The 25,684-nt window shown below is 39.7% G+C and overlaps 1 protein-coding gene across 2 annotated transcripts in view; it reads left to right on the top strand.

Moving 5' to 3' along the window:
• The window catches only part of LOC110502467 (cGMP-dependent protein kinase 1), a 169,354-nt gene that overhangs the window by 131,155 nt on the left and 12,515 nt on the right, over positions 1-25,684 (top strand). For both annotated transcript variants that reach the window (XM_021580501.2, XM_021580500.2), the window contains exons 4-7: positions 1,913-2,018; positions 5,972-6,035; positions 13,589-13,666; positions 14,639-14,733. In XM_021580501.2, the coding sequence (XP_021436176.2) occupies positions 1,913-2,018; positions 5,972-6,035; positions 13,589-13,666; positions 14,639-14,733 (343 nt within the window). The remainder of the gene's footprint in view (positions 1-1,912; positions 2,019-5,971; positions 6,036-13,588; positions 13,667-14,638; positions 14,734-25,684) is intronic.

Raw genomic sequence — 25,684 nt, 5'->3', positions numbered from 1 at the left:
TGGCTTTAATTTGCCCCTGTGTTAAGCTGTCAAGCTAATGGCCAACGGATCACAAGCATTAAGACATTAATCTACACACACTGCAGGCTAACTAGCTCCCTAAGTCTCACTGCAATTTAGTCAAGTCTCCAAATAACTCACTTTTTACCTCACTGCAATGCTCTCCAGGCCTCTCAATATCTGATTTCCGCATAACCTGTGAATTGTCCACTTACCGACGTAGCACTCTGTTGGGTCTGTGTTTATACCATCACGTCTCTCCTCTTTAATAGTTGTTGCTTTAGGGCCTAACAGGAGTGTTACTCCAAAAGCTTTTAGCCCTCTTCCCTGAGGCTTGGGTTTTAGAGGTCTGGAATGGCAGTCTCTTCCCTAACAATCCCTTTACAAAAACATGCTCCCATCTCACTGGGCACACACTGGTTGAATCAATAATTTCAATTAAATTACGTTGAACCAACGTGTAATAGACATTGAATTGATGTCTTTGCCCACTGGGTTTCATCTGCCTTTGATTTCATGCAGTAGACAGCCTGATAGCACTGGAAAGCTGAAAGCAATATTGTGACGAGGTCATTTCACGAAGCCCTTTTGCTAGGCTGTGAAATCTCCATCTGCTATATTGCGTCCATTTAACCAGTGTTTCAGCTCCATGTGTGTGAATTATGTAGGCACAAGAGAAGTAGGTTTTTGGAATGGGACCCAGCCTCAGTGTTTTAGTTATTTAGTGCTGAAAGAAGGATGCAGAGTGTTTGTTGCGGTCTCCTTCCTCATTAGTTGGTACGAGGGCTGCAGACAGTTTCAGACTGTTAATAGAAATACTCTAACTGGGACTAAAAAGAGCCTGCATGTGTAATGACATAATCTCTCCTGTGCTCTCCTGTGTTAGAAGACATAGCTAACACTGGGCTCAAGTTTAGCTCCTGGGAGGTGTGTGGGTGTTCTCATGGTTGGGTTTATGTGTCTGTTATCTTGCCTGCCCACAAGTGTATGTTTGTGTGTGTGTGTGTGTGTGTGTGTGTGTGTGTGTGTGTGTGTGTGTGTGTGTGAAAACCTACTGTATGAGATTTGGAGTGGATGATTCAGTGTCACAGTGTCACAGACAACCAAGTAGACCAGTCATAACCAAAACAAACAAATAAAGCAAAAAACAGATAAACATGCATGGGCAGGCTCAGCCCCCCAAAAATGTTTTACATTTTATTGAATCTTTATTTAACTAGGCAAGTCAGTTAAGAGTAAATACTTATTTACAATGATGGCCTACCAAAAGGCAAAAGGCCTCCTGCGGGGACTGGGGCTGGGATTAAAAATAATTTTAAAATAAATAAATAAATACATATAGGACAAAACATACATCACGACAAAAGAGACAACACATCACTACATAAAGAGAGACCTAAGACAACAGCATAGCAAGGCAGCAACACATGACAACGCAGCATGGTAGCAGCACAAAAGATGATACAAACATTATTGGGCACAGACAACAGCACAAAGGGCAAGAAGATAGAGACAACAATACATCACGCAAAGCAGCCACAATTGTCAGTAAGAGTGTCCACGATTGAGTCTTTGAATGAAGAGATTGAGATAAAACTGTTCAGGTTGAGTGTTTGTTGCAGCTCGTTTCAGTCATTAGCTGCAGCAAACTTAAAAGACGAGAGACCCAGGGATGTGTGTGCTTTTGGGACCTTTAACAGAATTGGATACTTTGGAATGGATCCATTCATCATTGATGAACGTCATGCTAATGATTCTCCTGTTATACTATGTAGCCTTTCTGCTGTGGGGATCTTAGGGGATGTCCAAGTAGATACCTGGTTAATAATATAACTCATTTTATTGTGAAAATGCCCTGCAATCCATGTTTCTCCCTGACTATTCTAATCACTCCTCTCTTCTCCCTCTCCAGCTCTCACTAATGTGAAGTTATGGGCCATCGACCGACAATGCTTTCAGACTATTATGATGAGGACGGGCCTAATCAAGCACACTGAATACATGGAGTTTTTAAAAAGGTGAGGAACAGAAAGACTATACTTCTAGATACTACTACAGTACAAGGGTTGGCTATATTGTAGAGATGTACCATTGAAATCCCACGCAAGTCTGTAAGCACCCACTGTACCGGAAAAAATAGACATCCCTACTTCCTGCTCTCTTTCTTCTCCATCTGATGTTGACATTAGCATAGGGTTTGCAGAGGAAATGAGCTGAATATGGGGAAGCCTATTAACATATTAAAGGCAGATAGAATCATATTGTTGCACCCACACACAGCGTGGAATAAAACAAGTCCTCTTCAAAAGATGGAGGGAGAAGAGAGTGTTATATACATCATACAGGAGGTATGAGATGCCTTGGAAGTGTACTGCCTTCACTGCTTTCCCTCTATGTCCCTCTGTCTGTCCCTCTGTCTGTCCATCTGATTGTCCCCCTGTTCTGTCTTTTACTATCTGACGTTTTTCATTCTATCGCTGTGCTTTTTTTGGGGATATTTTATGAAAATGGAATGACATTTCCTTTCGATGGGTTTTATTCATGCGGAGTTAATCTGTTTCCCATAGTTCAAATGTGTAATTGCATAAATAATTTTCATCCATTGAGAGGTTCTCAGAAATACTCTGCTGGGCCCACTACCACTCAGAGGTTTACAGATTTTATTTACTCAGAACAAAGGCCTCATGAATCACACAGTATTCTCTCTCACTCGCTCCTGTCTGAGTTCTAGTGGCAGCCAGGTGAAAGTGAAAGCAGGAAACCAGTCAGCCTTTCACTGTAAAAGGAGATGCCCTCAATAGGTGACATTGCAAGGGCAGCCAAGGAAGGTATAGAGCCTCCTCAGCTCTTTCTATACTGCCATCATAATGGAGATGTACTGTAGTGTACTGTACCAGAGATACCTTTCTGACCAGATAAAGTAGTTTGGGGGTATATTTTGTTCTCAATCTAAAGTCATTTTTGATACTCAGACTGAGTGGAGCGTGTATCGTGGCAGGTAAGGCAGGTGTGTGTTTGAAGCAGATATTTCTGAAAGCAGGATTGATAGGTCAACAAGCTAACTTTCATACATGTTCAGATACAAATCCATATTTCTTGGTTCAAAACGAGAGTTAAATTTACAGCTGGTTCTTTATTACAGACTTCCTACTTTTTTCGTAATTATTGTTGAAGTTAGCTTGCTATATTTTTGATTTTTATACCCCGGGAGGACAAGTGATTTTGTAATTGTTGTAGTTCACTCTATGGATTTTAGATCCCAAGAAGCTCTGCTTGTAGACAGTTCAGCTAATAAAATATTATTAAAGAGCAGTCAGATTACGGTAAACCAACTGTCTCCATGAGTCAACCTTTATGCATTTTTTTATCTGCAATGAAATTAGACATTCGTCCTCCCTGGAAATAGAATAGGGATATTAATTTAAAACTTCTGAGAGGAGAGGGATAGAAAGAGGGGGAGTGTGTGTGTCTCTGTGTCTTATCTGGAAGGTATTTTTCTTAGCTCTGTTTAATTACGCTCTGGAGCTCAGGAGAAACCGAGACCCCAGTCAATCCCCCTGCTTTCATGAGTTGTGTTGCCTGCAAAGTGTCACTTGGATGGCAAGAGAGCTATTGCTGATCCCCTATCTCAACAGGAACAGCGTTTAGATAGTCCAGGCGCCTACAGCTATCAGAGTTGAGATAGCTAAGAATGTGAAATGATTGATCATGTTAAAGTTTTTTTAGATAGACTGCAGTGGTGTGTAGCTCTGGGCCTGGTTTCCCAAAAGCATCTTAACGGGATTGCAGCCATAACAAGTTAACGGGATAATTGTCATCAACAACCGCTGAATAGCATAGCGCTACATTCAATGAATATTACTAAAAATATTTATATTCATGAAATCACAAGTACAATATAGGAAAACAGAGCTTAGCATTTTGTTAATCCACCTGTCGTGATTTTGAAATTATGCTTTACAGCAAAAGCAATCCAAGCGTTTGTGTAAGTTTATCGATCGCACGACAAAACATTAAGTACACTTAGCATCAAGTAGCTTGGTCACGGAAATCAGAAAAGCAATCAAATTAATAATTTACCTTTGATGATCTTCGGATGTTTTCACTCACGAGACTCCCAGTTACACAACCAATGTTCCTTTTGTTCCATAAAGATTATTTCTATATCCAAAATACCTCCGTTTGTTTGGCGCGTTATGTTCAGAAATCCACAGGAAATAGCGGTCACGACAACGCAGACAAATTCCAAATAGTTTCCATAATGTCCACAGGTTGTTTTAAAAATATATAATCGATAATATATCAACGCAAATGTCTTTATTAGTAGGAGGGAAAAGCAATGGCTGTCCAAACTCAGTTGCGTGAGCAAAACTCATGTGACCACTTGACGCAATGTTATCATTCTGGCTCATTTTTTCAAAATAAAAGCCTGAAACTGTCTGAAGACTGACACCTTGAGGAAGCGATAGGAAAATGAATCTGGTTGATATCCCTTTAAATGGAGTAAAGAGAGGCTACGCAACATGGAGTTTTCAAAATAGAGGTCACTTCCTGTTTTGATTTTCCTCAGGGTTTCGCCTGCAATATCAGTTCTGTTATACTCACAGACAATATTGTGACACTTTTGGAAACTTTAGAGTGTTTTCTATCCAATACTAATAATAATTTGCATATATTACCAACTGAGACTGAGGAGCTGGCCGTTTACAATGGGCACCTTTTCATCCAAGCTGCTCAATACTGCCCCTGCAGCCATAAGAAGTTAAGGCTAAATAGATTACTTCTGTCCCCGAAAATAGCGTACTACAGATGTAGGATCTTAATTTGGGCCAGTTTGCTACAGCAGGAAAATAATCCTCCAGCAACAGGAAATATGAAATTATTATGTGGATTATAATTAATGGACATTTTTTTGGGGGAAGGTTATACTTCTTTGATTTGTGCAAGTTCAAACAGGTGCCATTAATACAGGTAACGAGTGGAGGACAGAGGAGCCTCTTAAAGAAGAGGTTACAGGTCTGTGAGAGCCAGAAATCTTGCTTGTTTGTAGGTGACCAAATACTTATTTTCCACCAAAATTTGCAAATAAATTCATAAAAAATCCTACAATGTGATTTTCTGGATTTTTTTTTCTCATTTTGTCTGTCATAGTTGAAGTGAACCTATGATGACAATTACAGGCCTCTCATCTTTTTAAGTGGGAGAACTTGCACAATTGGTGGCTGACTAAATACTTTTTTGACCCACTGTATGTGCATGTACATCTTCACATACACACCATCCTATTCCACTGTAACAGTTTTTAACCTAACATGCAAAGAACATGATAGAATTAAACATTTTATTACAACCCAATTAAGTTGTTAGATACAGAACTATCCATAACACATGCTTTTTGTTTGCGCTGACTGTTTCATGGCTCGGTCACGTTTCCCATAGTAATGAGCCATCTGACCAGCCATTTTCTGGCCGGGATCCATGTAGGAAATTCTGCACCATGAGTCAGTGCCGTGGCGATATGGTTCAGATTACTGTAATAAAGCATGGGAAATGAGAGGGAGGGGGAGATGGAGAAACAGAGAGATGATATGGGGAGATAAAGGCCTTTGTTCCAATGCCTAGGTTATTTGCTTTCTCCTCTGATAAGCATTGGTCCATTTTGCCAGGAAACACACAGAACAAACATCCTTTTCAATGTCTGTCAGTGTGTGCGTGTATATACTGTACATACAGGAAATCAGTGTATTTCTAAGGTTTATTTCTGGAATATACATTATCCAAAATTATGTAAACTGTGAGAGTGTGATGAACAGAAACTCTATTCAGGTTAACCTATTGACTGTGTAGCTGCCGATATATCATTACGCTCCGATCAATGTGTCTATTAGCGTCAACACCCTGTAATATGCAATACAGTGTGGATCTCTATTCTTCTTTCTACACTGACTTTTTGACTATTTTCTTCCTGCAGCGTTCCGACGTTTCATGAACTTCCGGAGGAGATTCTAAGCAAGCTAGCTGATGTCCTTGAAGAGGTAGGTCCTCTGTTGAAAGACTGTGATGCACACAAAGGTGTTTTCCAAGGCTACACATTTCTATGGATACAACCGTGTGTTACTTGAATGGAGAATAAATAACTATAGTTGGGGATGATGTTCTCACTATGCTGGAGGCAGGTTTGAGAGTTCTGAACAACTAGGTATTCTGGATGCGTTATATGATGTTGATATACTGCATACGATAAAATGTACTTTACTGTCTATTTACATGGAAAATCCTTCTGTGATGTCGACATACAAATACCAAACACAATACAACATATTACATGCAGTACGGAAAACTGGAATGTTAGTACACAAGTCACACATTTACATTTACACATATTCAGTCTCTGCAGCCTATTGTCCGATCATGTATTGGGCCTGCATCTGTCCTATGTCCCACTGTTCAGCAGCCCGATGGCTGATGTAATGAAACTTGCCTTGCTTCCATCCTTACTGAACAATCTCCTTCCAGAGGGCAGCAGCTGAAAACATTGGGCAAGATTGTGTGTGGGGTCGTTTGGCCTTGTCCCTTGCCTGTAGAGGCTCAGAAGCCCTCTGCACTGCAGCCCGCAGAGTTTGGACCCCAGGTTCACAGTCCGCCTGAGGATATCCTTATTATCCTTATTAGCCACTGACAGCCCACAGTAGCAGACCAGGAAACAGAAAGTCAGCACACTCTCTACATGTCAGGTGTAGTAGTTGGAGAGTATCTGGGTGATGACATTCAGTTGTCTCAGTTTGTGCAGGAGGTCGAGTCGTTGTTGGCATATTTTATTGATGTTATGAGTGTTGGCATTAAAAGAGAGTGTGCTGTCCATAATGGTTCCCAGGTACTTAAAACTCACCACTCTCTATGGCTGTTCACCCCCCCAGGACTAGGTGGCTCACTGGGTCTGCCTTCCTCCAGAAATCAATGAGCAGATATTTTGTTTTGTTGATGTTGAGTATGAGGTAGATGTTATTGCATCAGTCATGAACCCGGTTTACTTCTGTTTGAAAATGCAGTGTGTTAGGGCCTCCCGAGAGGCGCAGAGGTCTCACTTGAGGTGTCACTACAGACCCGGGTTCGATCCTAGGCTGTGTCACAGCTGGCCGTTACCGGGAGACCCATGAGGCGGTACAGAATTGGACATCATCTGGCATCATCTGTGTTAGGGGAGGGTTAGGGATTTCCTTGTCCCATCGCACTCTAGCAACTCCTTGTGGCAGGCCGGGCGCCTGCAAGCTGACACATTGGTGCGGCTGGCTTATGGGTTAAGCGAGCAGTGTGTCAAGAAGCAGGGTTGTGTTTCGGAGGACGCATGACTCTCGACCTTCGCCTCTCCTGAGTCTGTAGGGGAGTTGCAGCGAAGGGACAAGACTGTAACTACCAATTGGGGAGAAAAAAGGGGTAAAAGTACACCCAAAAAATATGCATTGTGTCATCACACGGCACTAGCCATATCCACCTGCCTAGTGCTGACTTTGTGTTGCATTATTCTCTTTGCACTCTTCACGGTACTACTGGACTCTTTGCTTTGCAAAGTCTGATTACTGGGATCATTTTCGTCAACTAAGTGCCGAAATTAAATAATTTATTTTGCAATATTGCAAAACACAGCATGTTAATCCACCTGGCGTGTCAGATTTCAAAAATGCTTTTCGGCGGAAGCATAACAAGCGTTTATGTAAGGACATCTCTCGCAGTAGACAAAACATTGCAAACAGCTAGCAGCCAAGTAGATTGGTCACGAAAGTCAGAAAAGCAATAAAATGAATCGCTTACCTTTGATGATCTTCGGATGTTTGCACTCACGAGACTCCCAGTTACACAATAAATGTTCCTTTTGTTCCATAAAGATTACTTTTATATCCAAAATACCTCCATTTGGTTGGCGTTTTTTATAATCAATCCTCAGGTTGTTTTTACAATATATAATCGATAATATTTCAACCGGGACTGTAGCTCCTTCAATAGGAGAGAGAGAGAAAATGTCTGTTCCAAGCTGTTGCGCATGCAAAACGCTACTGACACCCAGCCATCCAATGACTTGATGGGATCTTTCTCGCTCATTTTTCAAAATAAAAGCCTGAAACGTTGTCTAAAGACTGTTCACACCATGGGGAAGCCATAGGAAATTGAATCTGGTTGATATCCCTTTAAATGGAGCGAAGGCAGGCAATGGAACAGAGACCTTTCAGGAAAAACAGCACATCCGGGTTGGATTTTCCTCAGGTTTTTGCCTGCAATATCAGTTCTATTATACTCACAGACAATATTTTGACCGTTTTGGAAACTTTACAGTGTTTTCTATCCTAATCTGACAATTATATGCATATTCTAGATTCTGGGCCTGAGAAATAGGCAGTTTTATTTGGGTATGTTTTTTATTATTATGTTTTTTAGTACATTATTCAGTTGTACATTATTCAGTCTACCTCGGTAACCTCATTGCTGGTATCCCTGTATTTCAGTTGCATGCCTCCTTGCACTTTCAATTTGCCAATTTCTACTTGCCATTTGCCTTCATTGCACATGTACAGTGCCTTGCGAAAGTATTCGGCCCCCTTGAACTTTGCGACCTTTTGCCACATTTCAGGCTTCAAACATAAAGATATAAAACTGTATTTTTTTTGTGAAGAATCAACAACAAGTGGGACACAATCATGAAGTGGAACGACATTTATTGGATATTTCAAACTTTTTTAACAAATCAAAAACTGAAAAATTGGGCGTGCAAAATTATTCAGCCCCCTTAAGTTAATACTTTGTAGCGCCACCTTTTGCTGCGATTACAGCTGTAAGTCGCTTGGGGTATGTCTCCATCAGTTTTGCACATCGAGAGACTGACATTTTTTCCCATTCCTCCTTGCAAAACAGCTCGAGCTCAGTGACGTTGGATGGAGAGCATTTGTGAACAGCAGTTTTCAGTTCTTTCCACAGATTCTCGATTGGATTCAGGTCTGGACTTTGACTTGGCCATTCTAACACCTGGATATGTTTATTTTTGAACCATTCCATTGTAGATTTTGCTTTATGTTTTGGATCATTGTCTTGTTGGAAGACAAATCTCCGTCCCAGTCTCAGGTCTTTTGCAGACTCCATCAGGTTTTCTTCCAGAATGGTCCTGTATTTGGCTCCATCCATCTTCCCATCAATTTTAACCATCTTCCCTGTCCCTGCTGAAGAAAAGCAGGCCCAAACCATGATGCTGCCACCACCATGTTTGACAGTGGGGATGGTGTGTTCAGGGTGATGAGCTGTGTTGCTTTTATGTCAAACATAACATTTTGCATTGTTGCCAAAAAGTTCAATTTTGGTTTCATCTGACCAGAGCACCTTCTTCCACATGTTTGGTGTGTCTCCCAGGTGGCTTGTGGCAAACTTTAAACAACACTTTTTATGGACATCTTTAAGAAATGGCTTTCTTCTTGCCACTCTTCCATAAAGGCCAGATTTGTGCAATATACGACTGATTGTTGTCCTATGGACAGAGTCTCCCACCTCAGCTGTAGATCTCTGCAGTTCATCCAGATTGATCATGGGCCTCTTGGCTGCATCTCTGATCAGTCTTCTCCTTGTATGAGCTGAAAGTTTAGAGGGACGGCCAGGTCTTGGTAGATTTGCAGTGGTCTGATACTCCTTCCATTTCAATATTATCGCTTGCACAGTGCTCCTTGGGATGTTTAAAGCTTGGGAAATCTTTTTGTATCCAAATCCGGCTTTAAACTTCTTCACAACAGTATCTCGGACCTGCCTGGTATGTTCCTTGTTCTTCATGATGCTCTCTGCGCTTTTAACGGACCTCTGAGACTATCACAGTGCAGGTGCATTTATACGGAGACTTGATTACACACAGGTGGATTGTATTTATCATCATTAGTCATTTAGGTCAACATTGGATCATTCAGAGATCCTCACTGAACTTCTGGAGAAAGTTTGCTGCACTGAAAGTAAAGGGGCTGAATAATTTTGCACGCCCAATTTTTCAGTTTTTGATTTGTTAAAAAAGTTTGAAATATCCAATAAATGTCGTTCCACTTCATGATTGTGTCCCACTTGTTGTTGATTCTTCACAAAAAAATACAGTTTTATATCTTTATGTTTGAAGCCTGAAATGTGGCAAAAGGTCGCAAAGTTCAAGGGGGCCGAATACTTTCGCAAGGCACTGTATACATCCCAATTAATATTAACATTGTACATTGTCTTAACATTGTCTTAATTGTTTCTCTGGTACATTTTTTGTACTCTTTTACATGCACTTCTGGTCTAATGCTAACTGCATTTCGTTGTACTGTACTTGTACTTGTCCAATGAAGTTTAATAAAGTTTAATCTAATCTAATAATGCAACAGCACATACAATTGAAATGGAATTCAAATTCTTGAAGGAGTCATTTAAATTCTTGAAGGATTCTCATTTTTCAAATACTTCAGATAATTACTTCTTCGTCAGTGTGATTTTTATACCTGTTCTCTGGCTTTATCTGTATTGCTCATATTATCACAAACAAATTACTAGGGTAGTGAATTGATGACAGCTTCAGTTGTAAGCTAGCAAGGAAAGCAACCGGTATCTTCTTGCATTGTAATGTGTTCTAGCCTTTAATGGAGATTGTTTTGTAAACAGTAACTAACAGCTGCAACATTTCAACATGCCGTGTTGTGTTAGTGTGTTAGCTCACCACTCATGCTGCACAGAAGTTATCATGATGCAGCCCAGATTCCCAGTAAGTGAAGTGTTTCCTCAGGACAGGCTTGAGCTATCAATGAGTAAGTGGGGCAGGCATGGTGCGCTCGTGCTATAAGGGGACATCAGATGCGCTGATAGGCAGACTTGATCCTCTCTCAATCAGTAGACAATGTGAGACACATTTTATTGAAGTTCCGAAAGTAAAAAAAAAAACTAGCACTTAACCGTTTTTCATGTTCTAGTATAAAAAAAAAAGTACCAAAGTGTTGGTATATCGTGCAACGCTAGTTCATTTGAGCTCAAATCTTTTGGTAACACTTTATTTGGATAGTCCATTTGTAGATGCTTTAGTAGCATTTCAACTAACTATCTACTAACCCTAGCTCTAACCTTAAGCCTTATCCTAACCCTAAACTTAATCCTTACCCAAGCACTAACCCTAACCTTAACCCTACCATAACCCTTATTCTAAACCTAACCCTAACTCTAAACGTAACCTTAGTAAGCAGTTGCTTATCAACAGATTATTTGTTGATAGTATGACCATCTGTAAAGCATCTGGGAGCAATCTTTTTTAGCATGCTATTCCTAGTAAAAAATACTTTAAAGTACTATCTGTACTTTACTACTGTATGTATATTTTGGACAAATTTTACTTTTACTTCACTACCTTCCTGAAGAATATAATGTACTTTTTACTCCATACATTTTACCTGACACCCAAAAAAACTTGTCACCTTTTGAGTACGTAGCGGGACCGAAATATGGTCCAATTCACACACTTATCAAGAGAACATCCCTGGTCATCTCTAATGCCTCTGATCTGGCGGAATCAATAAACACAAATTATTTGTTTGTAAATTATGTCTGAGTGTTGGAGTGTGCCGCTGGCTATCCATAAATAAAAAATAATACAAAAATGGTGCCTTATGGTTTGCTTAATATAAGGAATTTTAAATTATTTATACTTTTACTTTTACAATTGATACTTAAGTATGTTTTAGCAATTACATTTACTTTTGATGCTTAAGTATATTTAAAACCAAACACTTAACTTTTACTCAAGCAGTACTTTACTGGGTGACTTTTCTATTAATGTATCTTTACCTTTACTCAAGTATGACAATTGGGTACTTTTTCCACCACTGGCAATTTCTGTAAATTGCCTGCTATGCCATAGAAAAAGGAGAACCATTCTGACTACAGTGGTAAAATAAAACAATGGGCTAAAAAAGAACAGACCATCTGACCAACGTTTGGGACATACACTGACTGTCAAACACAATCAAAAACAACGATAATAACATGTTAACAACATGTTTGTGAGCGCCCCTCTGTGTCATTCAATACTCTTTTGTGTTCATCGTAGTACTGTCAATCAGGTGTTGTCATATTGATTTCTCTATATGTCTCTGTCTCTGTCTCTCTCATTCCACTCTGACTCCCTTGTACAGATAACATACAGAGTCACTGCCATGGACTAAAGTACATAAAATAGTATAATTTGAATATAGGCTGTTTAGTCGTTGTCGGTGATCAGGCCTACCACTGTTGTGTCATCTGCAAACTTAATGATGGTGTTGGAGTCGTGCCTGGCTGTGTGTGAACAGCGAGCACAGGAGGGGACTCAGCATGTAGGAGGGGACTGAGCATGCACCCCTGAGGGGCTCCTGTGTTGAGGATCAGCGTGGTTGATGTGTTGTTATCTACCCTTACCACCTGGGGGAGGCACGTCAGGAAGTCCAGGATCCATTTGCAGAGGGAGGTGTTTGGTCCCAGGGTCCTTAGCTTACTGATGAGCTTTGAGGGCACTATGGTGTTGAACGCTGAGCTGTAGTCAATGAATAGCATTCTAACACAAGTGTTCCTTTTGTCCTGGTGGGAAAGAGGAGTGTGGAGTGCAATACAGATTGCGTCATCTGTGGATATGTTAGGGCGGAATGCAAATTAGAGTGGGTCTAGGGTTTATTGGATAATGGTGTTGATGTGAGCCATGACCAGCATTTCAAAGCACTTCATGGCTACAGACGTGAGTGCTATGGGTCAGTAGATATTTAGGCAAGGAATCAAGATGCAAGGAATTTTGCAGGTTCTTCCAACATTAGGGGGCACTAAAACTAAAGGAGCATTTACTTAAATTGGTTGAGACCAGAGGGACTTCAAGAGTTAGCCAACCCTGCAAGCGGGTTTGGTTGCTCATTCTTTTATACTTTATCAACGAAGTTAGGTAAGTTGGAAGCTTGTGTAGCAGAGCTTTGTACACAAAAAGGGAGTAATGAAGTGATCTATGGGACGTCAATGAGGACCAGCCAACCTTTTGATGCAGTAATGAGTATTAAAACTGTCACCTGTGATATAGCGATGGGCGCTATAGTAGACAGCATCTAAAGTTTTAAGAATAGTGGCTGCTGCTGGTAAATGATGTCACCATAGTCAAGGACTGGCAGGAAATTTGAACGTACAATCTGCTTCCTGCTATTTCTAAGAAAGAAGCCTTTTACCTCCCTCCCTCTCTTTCCCATAGATCACTTCATTATTTATAGGCTGGAACCCGATCGATGGGAGAACCATCCAATTAATAAATGTATAGTCCATCTGAAACATTTTGGTGAGAATTAGAGAACAATGTATTTAGTGTTGCCGGCAAGTACAAGTTTTAAACCAACCTAGGCTTTCTATAAGGCAACAAGATCAGATTGAAGCTCTAACATAACTAAGATCCAATCCAGAGGAAAAACATTTTCACCAAGGCCAGGTGTCAAAGTGTCTCACCCATGGGGCGATAGGATGTATTAGACAGAGGGAGTTGAGAGAGGTGTTTCAGTGACTCATCCTTCTCATTTCTCTTCCCCGCTCTCCTCTTTCATTACAGACACACTATGAGAATGGAGAGTACATCATCAGACAGGGAGCCACTGGAGACACCTTCTTTATCATCAGTAAGGGAATGGTGAGACCATCATCATCCTCATTGTTATCATTGTCATTATTATTAAGACATTATTATTTTTAATCTTTAATGAAAAACATGGATTGTCACTGCTATGATCATCATCATTAACATAATTAGAAAGCAAATGATCAGACACCGCAATATTGATCAACCAGTCAGGTGTTGTGTGGTCTGGTGCAGTACTGAAAATGGTTAGAGATGGTGGTAGAGATCCAGAGCTTTCAGCAAGACATGTCACCTTCTGTCCCAGCCAAGGAGCCAAATAAGGTCAACAACTCACCCTATTCAAATGATCAAGATGTACTGTATCCGTCTGTCTCTACTAGTAGAACAAACATCTCCCTCTCTCTCTCTCTCTCTCTCTCTCTCCCCCATTATCCTTCCCTGTCCACATTCATCTATCCTTCTCTCTCTCAATCCCTCTGTTTCTTTTCCTGGCTTTTCCTTTCCCTTTCTGTCCTCCAGATCATGTTACAAGTTGAATTATCGCTCTGTCCTCTAGATTTATTCAGAGTGATTATGTATTCCTGGAGGACGTGATGTCATACCTGAATACAACAGGCTAATGAATAAAGAGAGAAGCATTAATTAAGCCAAACGACCTTCTATATCTTTACTGCTGGACATCCATTGCTCAGTTGTCAGCTAGCTAATGACCTGGTCAGTGGCTCCTCACAGACCATAGCACCAAGATGTCCATATAAAATGTAGAAAGATTTAGCATGCACAGAGATGTCCATCACCCCCTGCTCTACATCAGCCTCACTCTGATGTTTCATAATGTAGTGATTAGTGAGCCGTACAGTTACAGAAATGTACATTACAGAAAGGTTTTATGTACAGTGTAGCGCACGGCTTATCACATTGATGGCTGAGATTGAGTCTGTCCCGTAGGTTCCTTCTCTCAGAATGTGTGATTGCTCACTCCCCCTCATGGATTTAAACTGGTACCCCCACCCCTGTGTCCAGGTGAATGTGACCAGGGAAGACAAGTCCAACGGGGATCCTGTCTACCTCCGCAGCATGGGGAAAGGAGACTGGTTTGGAGAGAAGGCCCTGCAGGGGTAAGACTGATAAACCCCCTACCCGCACCTCTCTCTCCCTCTCCTTGCCCTCATCTTTTCTTTCTCTTTACCTCCCTCCCTCTCTTTCCTTAATCTATCTTTATTTCTCTCTCTACCTCTACCCTCTGTTGCTCCCTTTCAATCTCTTTCCCTCTTCTTCTTTCTCCTTGATAGCTGCTCTGTGGCAATGAATGCTAAGTGATGCATTATTTCAGAATTGTGACTAGATAGCATGTTGTGTGCATTCTCCCCATTAACCACATGCATCTCATGGATCTCCCTACTGACACAATGGGAAGTGCCTTGAGAACCAAATCTATTGGCACCCTTGCACTATTGGCACCCTCTGTTTTTTTTCAGAATGTTCTGTTTTTTCTTTTCAAAACTAGTTAAATGGCATTTTTGCTCTACACACATGTAACTTACCACAGGTAAGGTAAATGAGAATCATTGCCTCCAACCAAATTAATTTGAATTTTGAATATTGTTTTCTTGATCCTGTAGAGTTGTAAATCAAACAAATACATGTGTAAACACCAAAAGTGTTCAATTTAATCTTATTTTACAATAAATTAATTGTGAAATAGTGAAGTGGTGAATAGCAAAGAAAATTGCACCGACTCTTTTGCACTGCTTCTATTCACACTCACGGGACTACCCACACACTCAAACATCCTACACACACACACACACACACACTACATACGCTCACACATACACTACATATGCTCACACATACAAAACTTTGCCTTAATGACAGCTTTCACACTCTTGGAATTTTCTCAACCAGCTTCATGAAGTAGTCACCTGGATGCATTTGAGCCAGTCATATGTGTTGTGACCAAGTCCATATTATGGCAAGAATAGCTCAAATAAGGAAATAGAAATGACAATCCATCATTACTTTAAGACATGAAGATCAGTCAATCCAAAAAATGTCAAGAACTTTACATTTTTCTCAAAGTGCAGTCACAAAAACCATTAAGCGCTATGAGGAAACAAGCTCTCATGAGGACCTCCACAGGAAATGAAGACCACAGGAAATGAAGACCCAGAGTTGCTGCAGAGGATAAGTTCATTAGAGTTTACCAGCCTCAGAAATAGGCAATTAACTATACCTCCGATTGGAGCCCAAATAAATGCTTCACAGAGTTCAGACACATGTCAACATCAACTGTTCAGAGGAGACTGTGTGAAACCACTACTAAAGGACACAATTAAGAAGAAGGGACTTGCTTGGACCAAGAAACATGAGCAATGGACATTAGACTGGTGGAAATCTGTCCTTTGGTCTGATGAGTCCAGATTTGAGATTTTTGGTCCCAACCGTTGTGTCTTTGTGAGACGCAGAGTAGGTGAACGGATGATCTCCACATGTGTGGTACCCACCGTGAAGCATGGAGGAGGAGGAGTGATGGTGTGGGGGTGCTTAGCTGGTGACACTGTCTGTGATTTATTTAGAATTAAAGGCACACTTGACCAACATGGCTACCACAGCATTCTTCAGCGATATGCCATCCAATATGGGTTGCGCTTAGTGGGAATATCATTTGTTTTCCAACAGCACAATTGCCCAAAACATACCTCCAGTCTTTGTAAGGGCTATTTGACCAAGAAGGAGAATGCTGAGTGCTACATCAGATGACCTGGCCTCCACAGTCACCCATCCTCAACCCAATTGAGATGTTTGGGATGAGTTGGATCACAGAGTGAAGGAAAAGCAGCCAACAAGTGCTCAACATATGTGGGAACTCCTTCATGACTGTTGAAAAAGCATTCCAGGTGACTACCTCCTCAAGCTGGTTGAGAGAATGTCAAGAGTGTGCAAAGCTGTCATCAAGTCAAAGGGTGGCTACTTTGAAGAATCTAAAATCTAAACTATATTTTGATTTGTTTAATTCTTTTTTTGTTTACCACATGATTCATATGTGTTATTTCATAGTTTTGAAGTCATCACTATTATTCTACAATGTATAAAATAGTCTAAATAAAGAAAAACCCAGGAATGAGTAGTTGTGTCCAAACTTTGACTGGTATTGTATATTTGACCTTACTGCTATTAGCCCATACAAATGCATTGAATAGTAGACTCACTACATGGAACAACAGATAGTCCCCCCCAAAAATCTAAACAAAGTTTGTTCTGTGGTGTGTGTCCTATATCTGAGAGATATTAGAAAGATTGTGGTTGTTAATATCTTTACTATCAAATTAGGAGAGACAAACTTATCACACAAGTCAGAGTTATACTTCTTGACGCTACCCATCCCAGTACCGGGATAATTGTCATCAGCAACCGCTGAATAGCATAGTGCCACAGTCAAATAATATTACTAAAAAATATTCAAATTCATGAAATCACAAGTGCAATATTGCAAAACACAGCCTGAAACTATGGCTAAAGACTGTTGACACCTTAGGGAAGCCATAGAAAAAGGAATCATCTGGTTGATATCTCTTTAAATGGAGGATAGGCATGCATAGGAACAGAGAGGTCTCAAAATAAGAGGCACTTCCTGATTGGATTTTCCTCAGGCTTTCGCCTGCAATATCAGTTCTGTTATACTCACAGACAATATTTTTACAGTTTTGGAAACGTTAGAGTGTTTTCTATCCTAATCTGACAATTATATGCATATTCTAGTTTCTGGGGCTGAGAAATAGGCAGTTTCAAATGGGTATGTTTTTAGCCAAAAATGAAAATACTGCCCCCTACACGCAAAAGGTTAAACTAAATATTTATTAACCTATTAATAAGGGAGCAGGTCACTACAGCGCACACAGATAAAGTGAATCGATTGAGTGCTTTGTGATAATGATGGCTGGTTGACGAATCACCCTCAGATGATTCGTTGAGAGCCCTGAGACAAAGGTAGAAAGGTCTTTTATATCTAAGATACACCCCCTTCAGTTTTCATGACAAAAAACAGATGTATGGAATGGGTCCCAAGGTTAAGATTTGTATGAAAGATACTTATAATTCACAGCAGACAGTATCTGCTGTAAAAACTGTTCTCATTGTGTAGAGACCAGGGTATGGGCCCCGGATTCTTCTCTCCCTGGTACCTTATACAACAGACACATTAACTCATGCTATGGAATGCGGTCTCTTTAGGTTTATCACCCAAAGACATCATAAATCTTCTGTCAGTGTTAAATCTCGCAGAGGCCCATCCTCAGTAGAACATACCTGATGTGTGTTCTAACAACCCCTTATTCTGTTGCATAAAACAACAATTTGATGCAATAACAGTATTATAACATAATCTTGTAGTTTCTCTCACATTCCCCCACTTTGAGAGTCCTCTCAACTTAAAAGGAAATTACCAATTTGTCTGGGGAGGTCATGATAAACAGTCACCTGCACAAGCCCATGAAGAAAAACAAAAGATGCACATAGTTTATACGATTCAAGGCAATATCTTCATAGATGGTGAAAATCAAATATTTAACGCATAATGCAGTGCATTCCACAATGGAGTTTAATAAAAAAAAAATGCTTTAGTTATCTATTACACTCCAATGGATCAGCATGGTGGAAATAACTATTTCCATCCTAGAAACTAAAATTAGCATATCTTATTGGACAAATCCAGGTAGTGACTCCTGGTTTAAGTAAAATGTATTCTGTTGGTGCCTAATGAACATGACCCAAGACGAGCATCATGATTCTACTATTTACAAGTCAATGCCTATAGATCAAATAGATTAGGATCAGTTTCATTCTCTGGATCAGAGTTCCCCCCTCCATTCACCAGGGCATGCTGAGAATAGTGTCAACATCTTTAGTTCCAACAGCAATCAAAACAATCAATCCATACATTAATTGCTTCACTCGTGTAGTTATTAACATACTAAACTCAAATCAATCCTTCAGTTTGAAAAACTATTCAGTTTCCAAATCATAATCAAAATCCAATTAATTACCCTACCAAAATTTAGAATGACATTGCTCAGTGATAGGTCCAATCACTCAAAACCCTCAAAACCCTCAATTTAACACACATCGGCATTGGCAAAATGTACATTTATATTCTCATACAGTATAATAATCCTATATTTCCAGTATTAACTTTCTTATAATTATAATTACAGATCAGTATCCTAATGCATTCTTAATCTAAATTACTATAATTTTAGCAGTGTGTAGACCTCTACAATTAACCTGATACCCCAAAATAAACCATTTGACCAAACCCCCCCCACAACACAACGTGCCATTGGAACACAGGAGTGATGGTTGCTGATAATGGGCCTCTGTATGCCTGTGTAGATATTCCATAAAAAAATCTGCATTTTCCAGCTACAATAGTCATTTACAACATTAACAATGTCTACACTGTATTTCGGATCAATTTTATGTTATGTAATTGGACAAAAAATGGCCTATTCTTTCAAAAACAAGGACATTTCTAAGTGACCCCAAACTTTTGAACGATAGTGTATATGCATGCAAAGAGCAAACAACAAGCTGCACAATAACTCACTACTGTAATGGTCCAGGTTACAAAGTGGCTCAGTGACTCAAGTTTGCATCCCAATGTGAAAAAAAAACAGTCTCCATGTTCCTCACAAAGAGGGCAACTGATGCCACTGAGCCAGAGTAAGGGGAGAAATTCCAGGTGGTATCCTATTTTAAGTATCTTGGCATCAAACTTGATTTCAACCTCTCTTTTAAAAAGCAGGTGAAAAAGGTAACTCAAATAACCAGATTCAACCTAGCAAATTTACGAAATCTACAAATTTGTTTGACTACAGAGGTAGCAAAACTGTACTTAAAATCTATGATACTCCCCCACTTAACATACTGCTTGACTAGTTGGGCCCAAGCTTGCTGTACAACATTAAGAAAGTCCATTCAGTCTGTCTACAAATAGTGCTTGATAGGAAGCCCATTAGCCATCATCACTGTTACATCCTCAGGAAGCATGAGCTAATGAGTTGAAAAATCTTGTGTTATACACTGACGCATGTCTTGTATTCAAGATCCTAAATGGCCTGGCTCCCCCTCCACTCAGTACTTTTGTTAAACAGAAAACACAAACCTATGGCAGAAGATCCACAAGTCTGCCATGGGAGGTGACTGTAAAGTTCCCTTAAGGAAAAGCACCTTTAGTCAGTCTGCTTTCTCTGTAAGAGGTTCTCATGTCTGGAAAGCCCTGCCATCAGACACACACAACTGTACAACCTATCACACCTTAAAACAAACATGACATGGCTAGAGGCCAATCAGACTAGTGAAAATAATCCCTAGCTGTGTATTGCTACTTTCCATGTTGTCTGTAGCTGGTGAGGTGTGGAAACGTTTTGTTGATTTTTGCATGCTATGCGTTGCTTGTTCTATGTTGCTCTGCGTGTGCTTACTGTTCATTGATAGTTTGCATTGTTATTGTAATTGTTTTTAATAACCTGACAAGGGACTGCGGTTGAAAATTAGCCAGCTGGCTAAAACTGGCACTTTTACTGAAACGGTGATTCCCACAAATAGCCCTATTACAATTGTTTGTAGTTATAACATCATGCACATAATAACGACACAATTCCCCAAAAATGGCCATACAGGTCCACGCGTTCTCCTCAGAGATTCTCACATGCGCAAAAGGAATAGATTAGCAGTCAACGAGTTCATTGACTAGGAAACAGATCTTAACAGATCTTGCACTTTTTAATAAAAGCGTACTGTTTTCTTATGCAACACATTTCAATTACTTTGCTACATCACATTAACTCCACAATGATAAGTAGTTTGATGGATAACCTAGGCTTTGTACGACCTTATAAATTAGGTCGAGATTCCATCTTAATTCGCTCTAACTTTATGGAAAAAGGTTTATTCAATAAATATAGCAACTCCTCTCATACTGGGCCTTTAGGGCAGTTCTATTTCAAATATAGTGCCCGGACGGAGAAAATCCAATAAGCGTTTTTATAGTTACATCGTTAGGGTAAGTTAACCAAAAGTGGACACACTCCAATCAGTTTCTGAGACAATTGCCCAGACTTTGAAGACAGTTTAATAATGCTTAAACCTCATCTTTATCAAATGATCCATTTGATCCACGTATGGGTTGTTTAAGTTGCATCGCATCCCAGTATTACTTTATCAAATCTCTAGTAATCGATTATACACACATACAATTTATCATATTTCCATATCTTCACAGAATTCATATAGAATGTTAGAAATTCTTAGGTACTCACATCAACCAATTCATTGGCACAGAAATCTCCCAGCGGGAAAAAAACCCAGAAGGTTCCCAGACACTGCCTTGCTGGTCATAGGAAAAATGCTCTTCACATTCTCTCGAATTCCAGAAATTATAGACTTGCCTCTACTTTCTAAAATAGCATCCCTAACTCAATACCACCCGGAGATATTATGTAATGGGCAGTGATGGATGGAATCCCAAAACAACATTTTATCAACACTTATTAACTTATTACCACGCTCACACAGCTCTCATATCACATTCACACAGTACTGTTCCCAAACACACTTAAAACCTCTTAGGGATAGCCACCTTTTTTTCAATTTTCGCCTAAATGACATACCCAAATCTAACTGCCTGTAGCTCAGGCCCTGAAGCAAGGATATGCATATTATTGGTACCATTTGAAAGGAAACACTTTGAAGTTTGTGGAAATGTGAATTTAATGTAGGAGAACATAACACAATAGATCTGGTTGAAGAGAATACAAAGAAAAAACAACCACTCTCTTTCTACCACCATCTTTGACATGCAAGAGAAAGGTCATCGTTCTAGCCATCACTCTGGTTTTAGTGTCCACAAGATGGCAGCAGTGTATGTGCAACATTTCAGATAGGTAACTTGAAGAATGACTGACCTACAAGACTTAGTGTGAGGTCCCCAGGGACATTTGGGCAAATCGTGAAGGAGACATTTGCATTCAAATTCAATTTTTCTGCAAGAATATCGTCAAATCTGTATACTTGGACCTTGATTTAGCTTTCCAAGTATTTGTAGCCATATTATAAGTTCAACATTTGCAAACAACCAGTTTTCATAACTTCATAACTCTGAATATCCTCATAATCATTGTCCAAAATGAAAATCATGCTGTTGCACAAGGTTAATACCTACATTTTACGACATAGCCAAAAGCTGGGCAACCATGTAAATCTAGCTAGCTTTGTTGGACCCTGATTGGTGCATATTTGACAAAGATACAGCCTTTCAAGTGAATTACCGCCTACGTCATCGGCGTGCCATGTAGGCTTCGCTCTCTGACCAAATATGGTGTCCTATAGGATATACTACAAACCCTAATGAAAGAGTGAAGTCTTGTTACCTTCTAGGATCTCTGAGGAATAGATACAAACGTGATTTGACTCGTTCAAACAACATTTAGGGTGAGATTTTCACAGATTCCTTTTTTTGCAATTGAACGAGTGGAAATACAAAATCGATCGTGAGTGCTATATGGACCTTTTAGGGAAATGAAAAAGGATTTTATCTAACTAAACGACACTTCATGTTATCTCTGGGACCCTTTGGATGATAAATCAGAGCAATATTTTATAATGTAAGTACACATTTCACCTTCAGAGGTGAATTTATCAAACCTATTGTGTTGAAAAAAGTGTTTTGTTGTTAGTAGCTCTCCTCAAACAAGTATTCGCAGTAATACCATACTGTAAATTGGACAGTAGGGTTATATTAACCTCTCTGCGCACCGAACCCGTTAGCGGGATTAAATTCGACAACATACGGTGATCGCTACATAAATAGTCATATTAAACATTCATGAAAATACAAGTGTCTCACATGGGTCGAAAGCCTAGAATCTTGCTAATCCAACTGCGTTGGTGGGCAGTATTTTCACTTTTGGAAAAATAATGTTCCCGTAGTAAACTGGATATTTTGTCAGGACAAGATGCTAGAATATGCATATAATTGACAGCTTAGGATAGAAAACACTCTAAAGTTTCCAAAACTGTACAAATATTGTCTGTGAGTATAACAGAACTGATATTGCAGGCGAAAGCCTGAGAAAAATCTAATCTGGAAGTGACTCATCTTTTGAAAGCTCTGCGTTCCAATGCGTCCCTATTGAGCAGTGAATGGGCTATCAACCAGATTACTTTTTCTCCGTACTCCCCAAGGTGTCTACAGCATTGTGACGTAGTTTTACGCATTTATGTTGAAGAATCCCCGTAAGCGGCTACATTGCGCAACTGGTCACCTGATAGCTCCCAGAGTGATTCTCGCGTAAAATACAGAGGTAGCCATTATTCCAATCGGTCCTACTGAAAAACCAATTGTCCCGGTGGATATATTATCGAATAGATATTTGAAAAACACCTTGAGCATTGATTATAAACAACGTTTGCCATGTTTCTGTCGATATTATGGAGCTAATTTGGAATATTTTTAGGCGTTTTCGTGACTGCAATTCCCGGAAGATTTCTCAGCCAAACGTGAAGAACAAACGGAGCTATTTCGCCTACAAAAATAATATTTTGGGAAAAAAGGAACATTGGCTATCTAACTGGGAGTCTCGTGAGTGAAAACATCCGAAGCTCATCAAAGGTAAACAATTTCATTTGATTGCTTTTCTGATTTCCGTGACCAAGTTACCTGCTGCTAGCTGGACAAAATGCTATGCTAGGCTATCGATAAACTTACACAAATACTTGTCTAGCTTTGGCTGGCATATTTTGAAAATCTGAGATGACAGGGTGATTAACAAAAGGCTAAGCTGTGTCTCAATATATTTCACTTGTGATTTTCATGAATAGGAATATTTTCTAGGAATATTTATGTCCGTTGCGTTATGCTAATTAGTGTCAGTCGATGATTACGCTCCCTCATGCGGGATGGGGAGTCACTAGAGGTTAAAACCTCTTACAGCTAACCCCCTACCTTTTTCAATTTCCACCTGAAGACATACCCAAATCTAACTGCCTGCAGCTCAGGCCCAGGACCAAGGATATGCATATTATTGGTTTCATTTGAAAGAAAACACTCTGAAGTTTGTGTAAATGTGAATTGAATGTAGGAGAATATAATACAATAGATCTGATTTAGATAATACAATGAAAAAAACATACGTTTTTTCATTTTCATTGTTGTATCATCATCTTTAAAATGAACAAGACAAAACAAACATTCAGATAGGATGATGGGGACCATTTCAGTGAAAAACATAACAGTACTTGTGCAAAGTTTCAGAATGATAACTTCCAAAATGAGTGTGCTACATGACATTTATCATGAAGTCACCCAGGTGTCCCACACAAGTAGCCCAGATGTACCCAAGTGGCCAAATTGGTGAAGTTATACATTTTGAATGGAATAACTATATACAAAATACCAAAATGGTATTCTAACACACCCCCCCCCCCCAAAAAAAAAATTTGAGAAAAAAAAACATGAAAAAATATATATTTACATTTACAAAATAACACTTTCAATATTTGGAAGACCCTCAGTCCTCTACACAATATTGTGCTGCTGATGCCAGGTGTCATAGCAGTCTCTTTCTGCTGTAAAGCAGAGGGTCACCAAGCATGTGGTGCAGGTGATGGGGGACTTCATTTTGCAAAGAACACAGCGACGCCTCAATGCTGTGCCCTTTTGGCCCTGAGGCACATCCATGCCTGCAGAAATAAACTTGGGCAGATGAACACCACTTGTGGCAGGAGCTGGATGAACCAGCTTCAGTGGAGGATGGACAACTTGGCACTGGGGGCTCCCATTCGGAGTCAGTGTCACTGTGAAAGAAAATATTCAGTTAGAATAGTTTCACATATGAGCCCTGTATCAACAGATATAATAAACATATATATATATATAGAGTACAGGGAACATAAGGTTGAATATATTATTATAGACCTGCTAGATCTGCTGTCTCATTTATATTATGACAGACCAGCTAGATCTACTGTCTATTTTATATTATGACAGACCAGCTAGATCTACTGATTTATTATATTACAACAGACCAGCTGTATCTACTGTCTCCATTTCACTTTGGCCATTGTTGTGGGCCTGCCCTCCCATCAACAGCCTCAAATAGGCTATTTCATTTCACAAATAATGTTTTAAATTATTAATTTCAAACAACGGCATTAGCATGAGAAGAACTTACCAGTCCAAAACGATGTCCTCTCCGTTCAAAAATCTTTCCTAAATTTGGGAATCGCTAAATGAATCGTCCTCCAACAATCTCTGTCTCACTTTCCCGATCAATTTCTGTATTTCTGTACATCTAGACTTAGATTTAGCTTTCCCTGACTTAGTCGCCATACTGATTGATATATAAACAGCTGAAGATGCGCTTTAGCAAAACAATGCTGTGCGTAACATGCGTGGCTCCTTCCGGTATGAATCTTCAATGGCGAATGACCCTCTTTACGCCGGAGTTTACTACATGGGTTGGTCTTCCAACACATAAACATTACATTTACATTTACCTCAGCTCATTGGCTATCTACCCAGCTAGATTTCAAGACGATCAGTGGTCACTGGGTTAAAAAAATTCAATCAACGAAACAGCGGTCTTATCATTGATGCACAATGATGTCATTACTTGTTGTCTTCAAATCGGTTTCTTTCAGTCAATCCCGCGAAATGACCCATCAGGTTTGGTTGTGTTACAAACAAACCAGTTGATTGCAATGAAACCAAACATGACTGGAAAAATCACATTTAGTGTGTGTATTTACATCGAATGTGTCGTTGAAAATGGAATGAGACGGAATTCACGACACAAGTGGTTCACAAAATGTTTTGTGTTAGGCTATAAAAATTGATTTTATCAAACAAAAGACCATTCATTGTGTAACAATGAGCATTGGGATTGCAAACAGAGGAAGATCGTCAAAGGTAAACAATTTTTTTTATTGCAATTTTTGATGTTACGCCTGTGCTGGTTGAAATAGTTATTTTTTAATGGGGCTTTGTTCTCAGATAATCCCATCGTATTC

This window comes from Oncorhynchus mykiss, chromosome 23 (assembly GCF_013265735.2).
Source record: "Oncorhynchus mykiss isolate Arlee chromosome 23, USDA_OmykA_1.1, whole genome shotgun sequence".
Taxonomy (NCBI): domain Eukaryota; kingdom Metazoa; phylum Chordata; class Actinopteri; order Salmoniformes; family Salmonidae; genus Oncorhynchus; species Oncorhynchus mykiss.
The sequence above is the reverse complement of the archived record's forward strand: the minus strand, read 5'-3'. Positions and strand labels throughout refer to the sequence as shown.